At 32.9% G+C, this 16941-nt stretch overlaps 1 protein-coding gene across 1 annotated transcript in view; it reads left to right on the top strand.

Annotated features, from left to right (window-relative positions):
- Positions 1-16941, top strand: part of LOC126884495 (uncharacterized) — a 210063-nt gene that overhangs the window by 54731 nt on the left and 138391 nt on the right. Inside the window, exon 3 of the mRNA XM_050650433.1 lies at positions 12464-12512. Coding sequence (XP_050506390.1) covers positions 12464-12512 — 49 coding nt within the window. The remainder of the gene's footprint in view (positions 1-12463; positions 12513-16941) is intronic.

The raw sequence follows: 16941 nt of genomic DNA, 5'->3' as shown, positions 1-16941 counted from the left end.
CATGAAGTACTTTGACAAGTGCTTACAAGGTATATTTTATAAAATGCATCGTTTTCCCGTTATTTAAGCTTGAATACTTAGATTTGAGTACTCGTCGAAAAATATATACATTAAATTACTCATAACTCACTGCAAATTGACATTAGTTTAGTTCTTTAAGTGAGGAGTGTATTCAGCTTTTTATTATCTTCAATTTTGGTAATAATAGCTTTTTTGTTAAAGCTTATAGTTTTTGAGTTATACGTGAAAACAGCCTTAAAACATGCATATTTTTACGAAAAAATAAAATCTTTGATCTTTAATAACCCAAAAAGTATTGATTTAAGTTAATAACTTTATATAACAAATGTTGCTTAGAATTTGTCTCTCTATCGATTTATGGTATTATTTAAAAAAATAATTTTCACCCCCGAGAAGGGCTGGCATCCACCACTATGGTAAAAGCGTAAGTTGGCATCATGTCACCTTTGTTCCTTGAGGTATCCTCTAACTACTCACCAATTTTCATGAAAATCGATGGAGGTTTAACGAAATCAGAGGTAACAACTTTCAGTGACTGCACTAAGGCTAAGGCTCCACGGGCGGGAAATTGACGCTAGCAGTAGCAGTAAAATGAACTTAAGGTTCCGCGGAACGGAATAGGGATAGCCGAACTGTACCGACTACACGACTTGTGCGTAGTCGGTTCAGTTCGGCTATTCCCATTCCGTTCCGCGGAACCTTAAGTTCATTTTACTGCTACTGCTAGCGTCAATTTCCCGCCCGTGGAGCCGTAGCCTAAGTGGATTGAATGATAGTTTCCCTAATTTTGACATTTCTTTGCACATTTATTTGTGCATCCCAGTTGCCAACGTGTCCGCTGAAAGGTTCTTTTCGAAAATGTCAAGAATTAAAAATAATTTCCCATCAAGTATGACGCAAGAACGTTTTAACAGTTGGTCTATTTTGTGAAGAAAAAAAAATTGTTTTTGAAAAGTCTTTTTTGAAAAGAAGTATCTGATGTGATCGAACTGGAATGACAATTTTTTTTGTTATAAGTATATAAATATCGTTGTGTATATCCATTTTTAGTGTATTCTTTTTTAAATAAAAATTTCTGCAATTTTTTTTTTCGCACAAATGGTACATGTTTGAATGGCGGCTACCAGAGAATTGTCTAGGGCGTCAATTGACCTAAACGCGGCCCTGCTTCCCATATATCCTATACAAACATTTTTGTAGTTCTTCTCCTCCATTCTTTATCATTTCCGCCGCTATTTCATTTTCTCCTGGTCTTTTGTTATTTTTTAGCCCACTGATTATACTTTTTATATAACTCCTTCACTAAGCAGTTCTATTATTATGCCATCACCCTTTATAAGGAAATTTTCATTTTCATCTGTATTTTTTTCCATTCAGTAGTTCACTAAAATATCTCTCCCATATACCCATCACTGATTATTTTTCACTCGTGAGTATTCCATCTTCTTTTTTCATGTATGAATTGTAATTCTGGTGTCCCCTTTCAGTTTTTTTACCTTCTTACTTACTCTCTAAAACGATCTTCTCTTTTCTGACATTTTTCCTCTATGTCTTGTATTATTTTTTCGTTGATTTCTCTTTTGTTTCGTCTACATACCATTCTCATTAATCGTCTTTGATCTTTGTAACTATGGTTTCATCATCATCATTCTCTTTGCCTTATCCCTATGCGGGGTCGGCTTCCCTAATTGCATTTCTCCACACAATTCTATCATGGGTCATATTAATGTTAATCCCCTTTACCAACATGTCCTGCCTTATCGTCTCCCCCCAGGTCTTCTTTGGTCTTCCTCTCGTACTCCTTCCAGGAATCTGCACTTCAGCTATTCTTCGTATTGGGTGACTAACGTCTCGACGTTGAACATGACCAAACCATCTTAACCTATGCTCTCTCATTTTGGCATCAATTGGTGCCACACCTAGACTTTCCCTAATATACTCATTTCTAATTTTATCCTTCTTTGTCACTCCACTCATCCATCTAAGCATTCTCATTTCCGCCACATGCATTCGTTGTTCCTCTTTCTTTTTCACTGCCCAACATTCAGTTCCGTACATCATAGCCGGTCTTATGGCTGTTTTATAGAATTTTCCCTTCAGCTTTATTGGAATTTTTCTGTCACACAACACACCACTCGCTTCTTTCCACTTCATCCATCCAGCTCTAATTCTACTGCATGCATCTCCATCTATTTCTCCATTACTCTGTAATACCGATCCCAGCTACTTAAAACTATTGCTTTTTACAATCAGTTCACCATCCAACGATACCATTTTATTTGTAGTAACTCCATCTTTAAATGAACATTCCAAATACTCTGTTTTTTCCTACTAAGTTTTAAACCCTTTTCCTCCAGAGCTTGCCTCCACTGTTCCAGTTTTTGTTCTTAGTCTCTTTCACTATTTCCTACTAACACGAAACACGACATCATCAGCATACATTAAGCACCATGGAATGTTACCCTGTAGTTTCGCTGTTATCTGGTCCAAAACGAATGAGAATAAATACGGACTAAGCACAGAGCCTTGATGCAATCCTACTTTCACATGAAATTTATCAGTCTCTCCCACACCTGTCCTAACACTAGTCGTTACTCCTTCATACATATCCCTCACAATCTTTACATATTCACCAGGGACTCCTTTCTTATTGAATGACAACCACAGAATCTCTCGAGAAACTCTATCATATACTTTCTCAAGATCAATGAATACCATATGAGCGTTTGTTTTTTTTACTCCTGTATCTTTCCATCAACTGCCTTATAATGAAAATTGCATCTGCTGTTGATCTGCCCTGCATAAAGCCAAATTGATTCTCGGATATTTCGGTCTCTTCACGTATCCGTCTATCAATTACTCTTTCCCATATTTTCATGGTGTGGCTTAGCAGTTTTATAGCCCTGTAGTTTGTACATTGTTGTATATCTCCCTTGTTTTTGTAAACAGGTACCAGTATACTGCTTCTCCATTCGTCTGGCATTTGTCCAACTTCCATAATTCTATTAAATAGACCTACTAGCCACCTTGTTCCTGTCTCTACCAATGCTCTCCATACTTCCCCAGGAATATCATCTGGTCCTACCGCTTTTCCTTTCTTTATTTTTTAAAGCGCTTGAGCCACTTCCTCGTTTGTTATTTTGGTGACCATTGCTGCTACTGTCTCCGTTGACTCTACAGGCTGTCTGCCAAATTCTTCATTTAATAAGCTGTCAAAGTACTTTCTCCATCTCTTTTTGACGTCCCTTTCGTGAACTAGTATTTTATTATTTTCATCTCGGATACATCTAATCTGATTAAAATCTTTTGCTTTCTTTGCTCTCTGTTTGGCTATTTTATATATATCTTCGTTTCGCCTTCCCTGGTATCAAGTTGATCGTATAGGTTTGAATACGCTTCTGCTTTGGCTTTTGCTACTGCTACCTTCGCTTCCTTTTTCGCCACCATATAGTTTTGAAAATCTGTGTCGGATCTGGTTTCTTGCCACTTTTTATATATTTTTCTCTTCTCTTTTATTTTTCCTTGTACTTCGTTTGACCACCGCCAAGTCTCTTTATCCTCAAACTTTTTTCCTGACGTTTTCCCAAGTATTTCAATCTCTCTAATACTACTGGCCATTTTTCTCCAAATTGTATTAGGACTTCCTTTCATGGTCCAGCATATTTCTTCTACTATTCTTCTCCTTAATAGACCTTCTTTCTCATCTTTTAGCATCTACCACTTGATTTTTGTGGTCCTCTCCGATATTTTTGTTTAGTTTCGTTTTTACTTCGATGTACCACGCCGATGTCCAGAACAAGCAGCTTATGTTGTTGGCTTATCACTAACTATTACTTTGCAGTCCTTGCATTCACGTACGTCTTCTTTCCTTATCATGAAGTAGTCTATTTGGGATTGATGTTGTCCACTTTTGTAGGTAATAAGTTGAGTTTCTCTCTTTTTAAAGAATGTGTTACTTTGTAAGTCTGCGTTTGTAACGTTGCTTTGTAACTCTGGTTTATACCATCATTATTATTTGTTAATGCCAATTGTCTTAATATTTTCTTTTGCTCTGATATTTTAAGGCCTTCTTCATCGAACCAATTCGTTCCTGCTTTCATTTGTCGTTTTTGTGGAATAATTTATCATTTACTCTAGTTATCACATATCTTGTAGTTTGCCACACTTGCTCTGTTCCTAGTCTCTCTTCGTCTTCCTGGGTTAATAGCCCTTTATTTATTTCATTGATATACATTCTTTTTATTTCCACTTCCCTTAGTTTTTTGTATATCATATCGAATTTTTCTCTTTGAAATTGTTTTTCCCATTTCTTTATCTTTTTGCATCATTCTACATATAGCTCTAACCAGAAGGTGGTCCGAATCCATTTCGGCCCCTCTCATACTTCTTATATTTTTTTATAACTTTCATGTAGTTTTTTCACCAATACGTGATAAATCTGGTTAACCGTCCTTCCGTCAGGAGACATCCAGGTTCCCTTATGTATTTATTTTTGTTCAACTGAGTGTTCCTCACCACCATATTTTTTCCATTGCAAAACTAATTAGTCTTTGGACATTATCATATTTGTCACTTCATGATTACTATGTATTCTAGCTACTGCGTTTAGTACATTCTTTCACGGTTTTTGCTCTAAATTTTAAAGAACCGCTTTTTGGCATACGCATAGCTTACATGTCAAAGAAAAAAAGTGATATTGTGCCAATGTGTGCTTTTGCCCTGGGGGTGACTTTCACCCCCTCGGGGGGGTGAAAAAATATATGCCCAAAATAAGTCCGTAAATGGATAAAATGACTAATTTTAAGTAACTTTTGTTCTATATACCTACCTTTTTTGCCAAGTCAACACTTTTCGAGTTATTTGCGAGTGAATATGTTCATTTTTCAACAAAATAACCACATTTTTAGACGGTTTTTCGCAAATAACTCAAAAAGTAAGTATTTTGTCGAAAAAAACGTTCTTAGCAAAAATATAGCCTGTAAAAAAGTAAAAAAAAATGGTGTACGCGTTAGGTCTCTAGACCTCGTAGAACCAGAGTTATAGCCAATAAAAAATAGATTTATATTCACCAAATTTCAAATAGAATATTTCGACGTGAAATATCCAAAAAATTAAGCACTTTTTGGGGAAAACCCATTAAAATTTTTTTCAAGTGTTCAAAAAAGGTTTATTTCTGTTTTCATAAAAAGTTTCTAGCAATAAATTTAAGCAAGTTACGCTCAAAATAAAATTAATCCCTCTTGTTTTGGCAAAAAAAATCGGGAAGACCACCCCCTAATTAGCAACTTAAATGAAATTAATCGTTACCGCTCCACAAATTATTTTACTTATGTTGTGTTTATCTGATCTGTAAGTTTCATCGATTCAAAGTGCTTATTTTTGAAAAAATTTAGTTTTAAAATAAAATTTTTAAAAATTTTAATTTCGAAAAATATTAGCATTTTTTCAAAATAACTTAAAAAATCTTAGAGATACCAAAAATCTCGAAAAACAAAAAAAGTCAGAATTGCTTTTCTGAATATTACGTATTTTTTTGTTTTTCTGTTAGACAGAAATTGCTTAAGATTTGGTGTTTCTAAATTTGCATACATTCGTGATCAGTGACTCGTTCAACCCCTTTTAACTACAGCCCTTTCAAAAATAAGGACTTTGAACAGATGAAACTTACAGATCATATAAATAATACATACACGAGTCAAGAAAATTGTGGAGTCGTGACATTAAGTTCATTTGAGATACTAATTAGGGGGTGATTTTCCCGATTTTTTTACCAAAAAAAGGGACTAACTTTATTTTGAGTGTAACTTGTTTACTTTTGATGCTAGAAATTTTTTTATAAAACAAAATTAAGCTTTTTATAAACACTTTAAATAAGTTGTAATGAGTTTTCCCCGAAAAGTGCTTCATTTTTGGTTATTTCACGTTAAAGTATTCCATTTGGAATTTGACAAATATGAACGTATTTTTCATTAGCTATAACTTCTTCTAGGTATAGAGACGTGATATACAGCGTGTCTACTTAAGTTGGAAACATATGGGAAACTTTTTTGTTATTCATTTTACGAAAAAAAGTTATTCTTTATAAAAAGTTCTGCATGCTCTAAAACCTAAGATTCAATCATCAGATATCAAATTTTGTCAATATTATACGAGGTATGTCAAAAAATATGAACTTCGTTCAAGAGTAAAGTATCTTTATTTCTCTCAATATCGAAAATTCTTATTATGAAAAGTTGTTTGGAAATAAAAACTAAGATCAAATATGCAATTACATGCTTTTAATTGGAAAAAAATATTTTCCAAATTTTTCTCAAATTTATTGATACTAACTTCGTTTTTGTTTATTACACATACTATAACTCTTTTATTATTACTTTTACGAAAAAAAGGTATTCTTTATAAAAAGCTCTGTATGTCCTAAGACCAAAGATGCAACCATCAGATATCACATTTCATTAATTTTATACGAGGTATGTCCAAAAATATGAATTTCACTCAAGAATAAAGTACCTTTATTTTTCACAATATTGAAAACGGTTATTAAAAAAGTTGTTTAGAATTAAAAACTATGTTTCAATATGCAATAACATCCTTCTAATTGAAATATTGTGAAATATAAAGGTACTATAACCTTGAGCGAATTTCATATTTTTTGACACACCTCGTATACAATTAATAAAAGTTGATATGTCATGGTTGTGTCTTAGATTTTAGACCATTCAAAGCTTTTTATGAAGAATAACTTTTTTTCGTAAAATGAATAATAAACGAGTTATCATATTTGTAATAATTAAAAACGATGTTGGGTATCCATAAATTTGAGAATAATTTTTTTTTTTCAATTAGAAGCATGTAATTGCATATTTGATCTTGGTTTTTAATTCCAAACAACTTTTTATCATAAGAATTTTCGATATTGAGAGAAATAAATGTACTTTACCCTTGACCGAAATTCATATTTTTTGACATACCTCGTATAATATTAAGAAAATTTGATATCTGATGATTGAATCTTAGGTTTTGGGGCATGCAGAACTTTTTATTAAGAATAACTTTTTTTCGTAAAATTAATAATAAAAAAGTTTCCCATATGTTTCCAACTTAAGTAGACACGCTGTATACACCATTTTTTTAAATTTTTTACAGGCTATATTTTTGCTAAGAATGTTTTTTCGACAAAATACTTATTAGTTATTTGCTGTACTGAGTTATTTGCCAAAAACCGTCTAAAAGCGTGGTTATTTTGTTGAAAAAATGAACATATTCACTGGCAAATAACTCGAAAAGTATTGACTTAGTGAAAAAACTCTATGGAACAAAAGTTACTTAAAATTAGTCAATTTATCCATTTCCGGACTTACTTTGGACGAATATTTTTTCACCCTCAAGAGGGGGTGAAACGCACCCCAGGGCAAAAGCACATATCGGCACAATATCACTTTTTTTCTTTGACTTGTTAGCTATGTGTATGCCAAATTTCATGTCAATCCAAGCTGTTCTTTAAAATTTAGAGGTTTTGCAATATTTTACCGTTAAAGAACGTACTAGTTATACATAGTTTCTTTTCCCACTTTTGCACTGCAATCGCCGATTACTATTTTTATATCATGTTTTGGTATCTGGTCATATTGGTCAATTAGTTTCTCATAGAATATGTCTTTTGTTTCATCATCTTTTTCCTAGGATGGGGCGTTTATGTTAATAATATTTATCTTCCTTTTTTCTCCCTATATTCGTATTACGCACATTCTGTCTGAGATAGGTCTGAAGGACATAACTTTCTCTATAAAATTTTTTCTAACTGTGAAACAGTTTTTTTTTAATACTGATAATTTAATATTTTTATCCAAGACTAATCTATAACTGATATCTATACCTGTTATTCACTTGTTCTAATACAATTGTGTGCGTACTAGATAAAATGCAAAGCTGTCTATGAAAGTTAACGTTAAAGCGCCGTCGCGGTTAATTTTAATTAGAAACGTCAAAAAGTTCTTCTTACTTTATAAATAGGCTCATATCTGTTTTACTTCGGTTTTTAGCCTCAATTGACGCTGTCTGACCATATTTTCCTCGGTCGTCCCAATGATGTTCAATTTGACGATTTGTCTCTTGCTATTCGTACCATTCTATTTTCTGTCATTCTTTATATGTGCTTATTCCATTCTATTTTTCTTCTTTTGGTCCACATGTTGATTTCCTCTATTTCGCTCGTATTTCATCACTTCTTACTCTGTCTTTTAGAGTTCGGTTTATTATTTTTCGTAAGACTTTCATTTCTGCTGTTTCCAGCAGTCTTTGTGTTTTCGCCGTATCTGCTCTTGTTTCCGCTGTGTACGTCATTATCATTCAGGATGCATCCTTGCCTGAGTGAGGCAAGGATGCATCCTGCCGCCGATGCTGTTTAATATATACTCTGAATGTATCTTCGAGCAAGCGCTGGGAGAACTACAGGAAGGCGTACTAGTCAATGGAGTGCGTCTGAACAACATTAGATATGCCGACGACGCTGTAGTTTTTGCAGACAGTCTAGATGGTTTGCAAAGAATAATGTCGCGCATATCAGATATAAGTAGAGAATACGGACTTGATCTCAATACGAAAAAAAAAACAAAGTACATGGTAGTCAGTAAGCGCGAAATATTAAATACACACAATACACAGCTTTTGGTTAACCAACAACTAATTGACAGGGTCGACAGCTACACATACCTTGGTACCAACATAAACAGCCAGTGGGACCACTCAAGTGAAATAAAACAACGCATAGGAAAAGCGAGATCAGCGTTCATAATGATGAAGTCTCTTTTCAGAATCCACGATTTACCTCTTGATACCAAAATCTCTATCATCAGATGCTATGTATTTTCTACGTTATTATACGGAGTAGAGGCCTGGACACTTTACGAGGCTTCTTTGAGAAAACTGGAGGCATTGGAGATGTGGTTTTACAGACGCATTTTGAGAATTTCGTGGGTGGATCGTGTGACTAATGTTGAGGTTCTACGTAGAATAGGCAAGGAATGCGAGATTATTAACACAATCAAAGAGCGCAAACTAGAATATCTTGGCCATGTTATGAGGAACGAACAGAGATATGGCTTGTTGGTTGCAACTCATTCTTCAAGGCAAGGTATTTGGAAAGTAAAGAGAGGACCAGGGAGAAGAAGAATATCTTGGGTTCAAAACCTGAGAAAGTGGTTTAATACATCGACAACCGGACTATTCAGAATAGCAGCAAGCAAAGTTAGGATAGCCATGCTGATCGCCAACATCCGTAACGGATAGGCACCTTAAGAAGAAGAAGTCATTATCGGTCTTATTGTTGTTTTATATATATCCTGGTTTTTGGTTTCCGTTGTCAGGTATTTGTTTCTCCAGATTGTGTTGTTGAGTCATCCTGCTGCTTTGTTCGCCATGTATACTTGTTTTTGTATTTCTTCTTCCACTTTTCCGTAGCTTCACAGTTCTATTTTCAAGTATTCTGTTTCTATTACTTGTTCTATTATTTTGTTATTTACGATCATTTTACATCTTCGAATTATCTTATCAAATGTTACGTCTTCGAATTCTTTCATTAATCTTTGTAGGTCATCTTCATTTTCGGCTGTTATTATGGCGTTGTCGGCGTATCATATTATCTTTATTTTCTTTTCTGCCATTCTATATCCTATTCTTGTTTTTAACTTTCTGTATGATTTCATCCATTATCAGATTAAATATTAATGGGCTCAGCGAATCTCCTTGCCTTGCGTAATGTCAGTTTCATACTTGATCGTTTGCGATCGTTTTCCTTTACATCTTACCATAGTTATGTTATCTTCTTCTTCTTCTTTTATATAGGCAGTACTGCCTTTTTTTCTTCAACGGTGCCTTTCATTCTGCCCCTAAGTTGTCATTCCATCTTTTCCTTGGGCGTCCTATACTTCTCCTGCCTAACGGTGACTTGTCCCTGGCTATTCTTACTATCCTTGATTCAGACATCCTGCTTATGTGCTCATTCTACTCTTCTTTTCTGTTCTTTACCCAAGTATTTATATTGTCTACCCCACATATGCGTCTGATTTCCTCACTTCTTACCCCATCATGTAGTCCTTTTCCAGCAATCCTTCTTAAGATCTTCATTTCGTTGGTTTCCAGATGTCTTCGTGTTTTGCTTGTATCTGGTCTTGTTTCAGCCGTGTAAGTCATAACTGGTCTAATAACTGACTTATTGTATATTCGGGCCTTTGTTTCCAATGTTGTTTGTTTTTCCAAATTTTGTCGTTTAGGCATCCGGCCGTTCTACTGGCTTTAATTATTTGGTCCTTTACCTCTTCTTTCGATATTGTTGTCGGCTGATAGATTAATTCCCAGATATTTGAAAGTCATTACTTGTTGTATAATTTGATTGTCTAACTCCAATTTGCATCTTATTGGTTCTTTGGCAATTACTAAGCTTTTTGTTTTTTGGGCTGATATTTTCATATTCATTTCTTTTGCGTTAATGTTGAACTCGTGCAATAATCTTTGTAGGTCGTCTTCGCACTCTGCTACTAACACGGTGTCATCAGCGTAACAGAGTATTTTTATCTGTCTATTGCCCATTTTGTACCCTCTTTTTTTCTTCACTTGTTTTATTATTGCATCCAAGATTATGTTAAACAGTAGAGGGCTTAGTGAATCTCCTTGACTGATTCCTGTGTTTGTTTCTATGGGTTCTGTTATTATTCCATTGACTTTCATTTCTATTTTATTTCTTACATATATGTTTTCTATCAGTTTTATGATATCCAGTGGTAAATTTTTGTCATATAGTAGGTGTATCACATCTTTTAATTGGATTCTATCAAACGCTTTCTCTAGGTCTATGAAACAGAAAAAGGCTGGTTTGTTATATTCTAATGATTTCTCCGCTATTTGCCTTATCACAAAAACTACATCGTTACATGATCTTCCACTTCTAAATCCTTGTTGTCCATCCGATATATTGATGCAGGTTATCTTTATATTATATATTCTCAATGTTTTTACTAAATCCAGTGATATTCCATTTTTATATAATAAATGTATCTCGTCCCGGATTCTCACTCTATTAACCGCTTTCTTCTAATCTATCAGGCATATAAATATATGCTGGTTTGCTATATTCCAGCGACTTTCCTTTTATTTGTCTTATTACAAAAACTGCATCCTTGCATGATCTTCCTGTCCGAAATCCTTGCTGTTCCTCTTGCAGAGTTATGCGTTCGTTTATTTTTATTCTTGTTGTTAATTTGAGTGTTATACTTAAGATTTATTGCTCGATAATAATTATTAAGATCTTTCTTGAAGCACATCATCTTGATCGCTCTCCTCCATTCATCTTGTATTCTGCTCGTGGTGATTATTTTACGAATAAGAAGTTTTCAGTTGATGTACAAGGTAATCAACTCCATATTTTAATAGTTCATTTGGTATTTGATCTTCTTCTGGTGACTTTTTATTTTTAATTTGTTTATTTCTTGTTTCGCATCATTTTAGGATAATTCGGTCTTTTCATCAGTTATCATTTTTGACGTTTCTGGCAAAGATTCTCCGTTTCCTTTTTTAAACATTTCTGTCAGAAAGGCCACCCATATATCCTTTTGTATGTGCTTTATTTCAACTAGTTCTTTCATTTCGCTTATTTGTTGTCTTATTAAGCGCCATAGTTGTTTCTGCTACTATTCGAGCGTTAGAATCCCCCAGCCTTATCAACTTTCCTCTAACTTGATCTATTAGGTACTTGTTGCAATTGATCATAGAATATTTCCCTTGTTGTTTGGGGCTTACTATTTTCTGGGCCGTATGGTCCGATGATGTCCAGGTCTTCCTTCTCCATTTTTATTTGTGCTGCGACAATCCTTTTTGATACGTATTGACACTCTTTGATGTTATTTTGGTATCTTTGGTGTATTAGTAAGGCTACATCCTCTTTGGCTACTCCACTATAGATTAGTATATATGCGCCTAATTTTGATTGGTCTTTCCCTTTCTTTTGTGTTTCCTGTTTGGTCTTTTTAGTACTTGGTTTATTTCTTGATCTCCAGTGTTAAGCGATCTGGTGTTCTAGGTGGTTATTCCCATCTGGGTTTTGGAGGTATTTCTCGTACCTCTCGTATCCGGTTCCGAGGGTCCACATTGTTTCTTTGGGTAAGCATTAAGCAGTGTTCGTTTTTACGATTGGTAGGTTGCTATTGTTGCTAACCTTGCCTCTCCACATTTTATTCGTGCTTGGGACCTGCTCTGGTAACCACAGATCTACTCGATCTGTTTACTACTCGATCTACCCCGCAATTACCCCATACAGTATTATTATAGGTATCCAAGAATAAATAATAGATGTTATGATGGTATTATATAAAAAAGATTGAATAGGAACGAAAATAAAAAAAATCTTCAATTTTTTATTCATTAAAATGTACACATTATATTGTTTCAGGTGAATGTACAAAAGCAATGTGTGTTATTAGCATCCCTGCGACAATTAGGTAAGTGTAAATAGGTTATGTAAATACAGTGTATAGGTACATACAATGATGAGTGCGCTAAGAACCGCCAAAATATCACAAAAGATGGAAAACATATCACACCTCCGCTCAAAGAATGTCATAAGTCAAAAAAGCAAAGTATCGAGAAAACGACGTTTAAAATTGTTACTAGAACTAGAAGGATGGCACCTAAGTACTCAAACATTTTATTTAAAATACACACTAATTATCCAGGTACAGTAAATTGGACTAAAGTTTAATGGCAATAAAGCTTAATATTATATTCTTCTAAAAGCGTTACAATACCACTGTGAATGTATCGGAAACAGGTGTTTTTCCAATGTTCATGTTTTTTAATGCGTATTTTGTTTCTATTGTTAATTTGAACCTTGCACTTCTTAAAAATAACGTTAACTAAACATTGAAAAACTGAACTAAATTAATTAACAAATACATAATATTATGTTAATTCGAAATTAGTGGTGTCCCAACCGTCTTTATTTTCAGAGCCTTATATTAAATATCCACATAAATAAAGGTAGATATTATGACGACATATAACAAGAAAAGCCTTCTATAAGTTTAATGCAAAGCAACTAATAATTATTGTGGGCATATGTTTCGAAAATTCGTTAAGAATTACAAGAAATATTTATTTATACAATATGTCACAATATTCTATTTCAATCAAGGATTTAAATAAATATAGACTCTTAAATAAAACAAACGCAAACTGGAATCCGATCAATTCATGTAATACAATACATATTGAAAAAAAAATCAAATGACAGTTACATTATATCAAACTACAAAAAAGTTGTTTCAAACAATGTAAATACATAATGTATGTACCACCGTTCATTGAAATAATATTATATTTCAGACCTATAATATTTACAAAAATCATTTAAATTTTATGACTAACAAGAAATTTCTTAGATGTTGCAACAGTGCCGATGTGTTAAAACGTTGACTGACTCTCTTTCCTTATCTAAGACTGAAACGGTAAACAAAATAAAACAGAAAACTACACTTAAAATTTTGCTAATATTATAGTTTGCCGATGAGTTCACTGGGGCAGCAGCTATCGAAGCATTTATTCTTCAGACTTTTTCAGTTTGTAAGAGACAGAAGATCGTATTCGCGTTTTTGAAAGAAGGATAGAGATACTCGGTGATAGAATGCCTCGATTTTTAGTGAAGGGTGAGACATCTTCCCCCAATACATCAATCGACGGTTGAATTCAAAATCTGTTAATATTAGTATAATAACTATTTTAGTCAGTTACAAAGGTGTTTGAAGCTCTACAAAATAGTGTATTAATTCTGCTAAAGATATTAAAAAATATATTTTTTATATGGATGCTATACAATGTGCAACTTCTCTCACAACTTACATACATTCAAAACGAAAAATTTCTCATGCAGTGAGAGCAGTCGGCCATTGCAGTGAGAAATATTTTTTCTCACGGGTTGTCCTACGGTTTTCCATATATGATTGCCGTTTCCATGAGCACATGAACAGTACAAACACAATTAATATTAAGTTATATACAGTGTGTCTGCGTAACTTGGAACCATAATATGGGAAACTTTTTTAATATCAATTTTACGAAAAAAGTTATTCTTCATAAAGTGCTCTGCATAATCTAAAACCTAAGATGGAATCATCAGATATCAAATTTTATCAATAATATACGAGGTATGTCCAAAAATATGAATTTTGCTCAAGAGTAAAGTGCCTTTATATTTCACAATATCAAAAATTGTTATTAAGAAAAGTTGTTTGTAATTAAAAATTATGTTACAATATACATTTACTCTCTTCTAATCGAAAAAAAAAAATTTGAAAATTTTCCTCAAATTACGAATACCCAACATCATTTTTATAACTCTGTTATTATTAATTTTGCGAAAAAAAGTTATTTTTTATAAAAATGTCTGAATAGTCAAAAAGCTAAGATGTAATCATAAGATAATCAATTTTTTGCAATTTTATACAAAGTATATTAAAAAATATGAATTTTGCTCAAGAGTAAAATACCTTTATAGTTCACAAAAGTAGAAGGATGCAATTGCATATTGAAACATAATTTTTAATTCTGAACAACTCTTTATAATAACAAATTTCAATATTGTGAATAAAATTGACAAAATTTAATATATTATAATTTTATCTTAGTTTTTAGACTATGCAGAACGTTTTATAAAGAATAATATTTTTTTCGTAAAATTAATAATAACGGAGCTATCATAAATAAAAATGATGTTGGGTGTCCGTGATTTGAGGAAAATTTTCAAATTTCTTTTTTCAATTACAAGAGTGTAAATGCAGATTATAACATAATTTTTAATTACAAACAACTTTTCTCAATGACAATTTTCGATATTGTGAAATATAAAGGCACTTTACTCTTGACCGAAATTCATATTTTTTGACATACCTCGTATACTGTTGATAAAATTTGATATCTGATGATTGCGTCTTAAGTTTTAGGCTATACCGAGCACTTGATAAAGAATAACTTTTTTCGTAAAATTGATATTAAAAAAGTTTCCCATATGGTTCCAAGTTACGCAGACACACTGTATATTAGTACATAGTTTATATTTTAGTATTACTTATTGTATATCTATGTATTATAAATATTATTTATAATTTAAACATATTAAAGTCAGAATTTGGTATTAGTTTTTGAAAGTAAATTAAATGTACGAACAAATACTTACGATGTTGGGATAGTATCACGAGATTTTTTCCTGGTTTTCCCTCGTGATTTACTATGGAATCTCTAACGCGAGAATTTTACTGTCATCGTTGCATTTGGTTGTCTTTTTAAAGACAGATCACATGCTATGATTTTTTTGTGACGGATATTCTTGAGTTGGGATTGATTTCATATAATCGAATGAACTATCTTTTAGTAAAGTCGTCCCAGGAACGCAACTCATAAATATTGGCGATATCATTTTAAAGTCTTCTACTTTAAAATGTATAATATATGTCTGAACTGCCGATATAAATGAGTCAGATTAAATAAATTATTAGAACAATTTTTTTACTTAGCAACAACGTTTTCGTTTAATTTAGTAGTATTTTGTATTTTGACAACGACACCCGATTTGGGCGTCGAAACGTTAATAAAATTATTTTTTTGTTCAATTTAATTGTGGCTTATTTCCCATCTAAATAGTTAATCATAAAAATGCCACAAGGAAATAGCTTCAGAACAACAAAAATTAATATTGTCAAATATGTTCAATAAAATGTGCTGAAGCAAAACTTACCAGGAATTATCTTTCAAATCTGTTCAAAAATAACAGTTGATTAGAATTTTAAATAAATAACGTATATAATTTTAAGAATAATAAATACTTACATGTATATGTATTTTATTTCAATATATGCATATAATACACCTAAAAGCACTTAAATTATTTAATGTTGAAGTTTGAACTCTTGACAAAACCGCATCCATAGAAAAACTACAGTGTACAACATATGAGAAAATGACATATTTATCCCTCGCTTGATTTGTGATTTTGTGAAAACAAACTTTTGCGCTCGTGAGAAATACGTCTTTTTTCTCACTTTTTGTACAATGTACTATTTTTTGAGCTGTGACACAAAATAACGAAAAATTTACGACATATTATTTATCAAAAGTGGCTCTTGCAGTGCAGAATATAATATCAATATTATTATCTGGTTAACAGAGTTATACTTTTTAATGATGTTACTTTAAATACAAGTAACAGCAAACAGCATTAAACAAAAAATATTGCAAAAATAAAGATAAATAAATCATCAATGTGTCAATTTTCTCGAGCACATACGGAGATTGTTTTGAATAAAGTAATCACATATTTATACTGTCTTAACCCGACAAACGACGCTTTATACACATCTTAAGCCCGCACTTCACTCTCGCCGAAGTCGATCGAGGTTCAACAAGTACAAGAGTGTAGACGGCCACCTTGTGTAACTTTGCCTCACTTCGTTCTACTTCCATTCTCTGTCGGTCTGGTCAAAGGGATCTTTGTCGGTATCGTACTTACTCGCGGAGTAGAACGAGTGTGTAGTGTAGAGAGGTACTTCGGACTTCGGCGAAGTAACTTCGCCGAGAGTGTGGAGCCCGTTTTAGATGGACAAATGCCTTGTACAAGTCGATATGTGACACTGTTTATGTTCGGTGCACCGTTGGTTTTGGTTAATCATATAATGACTCTAATGTCATGTAACGAAAAATACTTGAACTATAAACGTAACACTTTTTGAGATAAGATTTTGTAGTTTTATTGTAGCACTGTTGGTGCAATAAAACCGTTTTTATTTTTTTTAGTTGTGACACTATTTGAGTGGAGGTGCGATATTATGTTATGAGATTGTACGAGATTTGTGGCTCTTACGCGATTCTTATACGTAACTA

The sequence above is a fragment of the Diabrotica virgifera genome, chromosome 5, assembly GCF_917563875.1.
Source record: "Diabrotica virgifera virgifera chromosome 5, PGI_DIABVI_V3a".
Lineage (NCBI taxonomy): Eukaryota > Metazoa > Arthropoda > Insecta > Coleoptera > Chrysomelidae > Diabrotica > Diabrotica virgifera.
The sequence above is the reverse complement of the archived record's forward strand: the minus strand, read 5'-3'. Positions and strand labels throughout refer to the sequence as shown.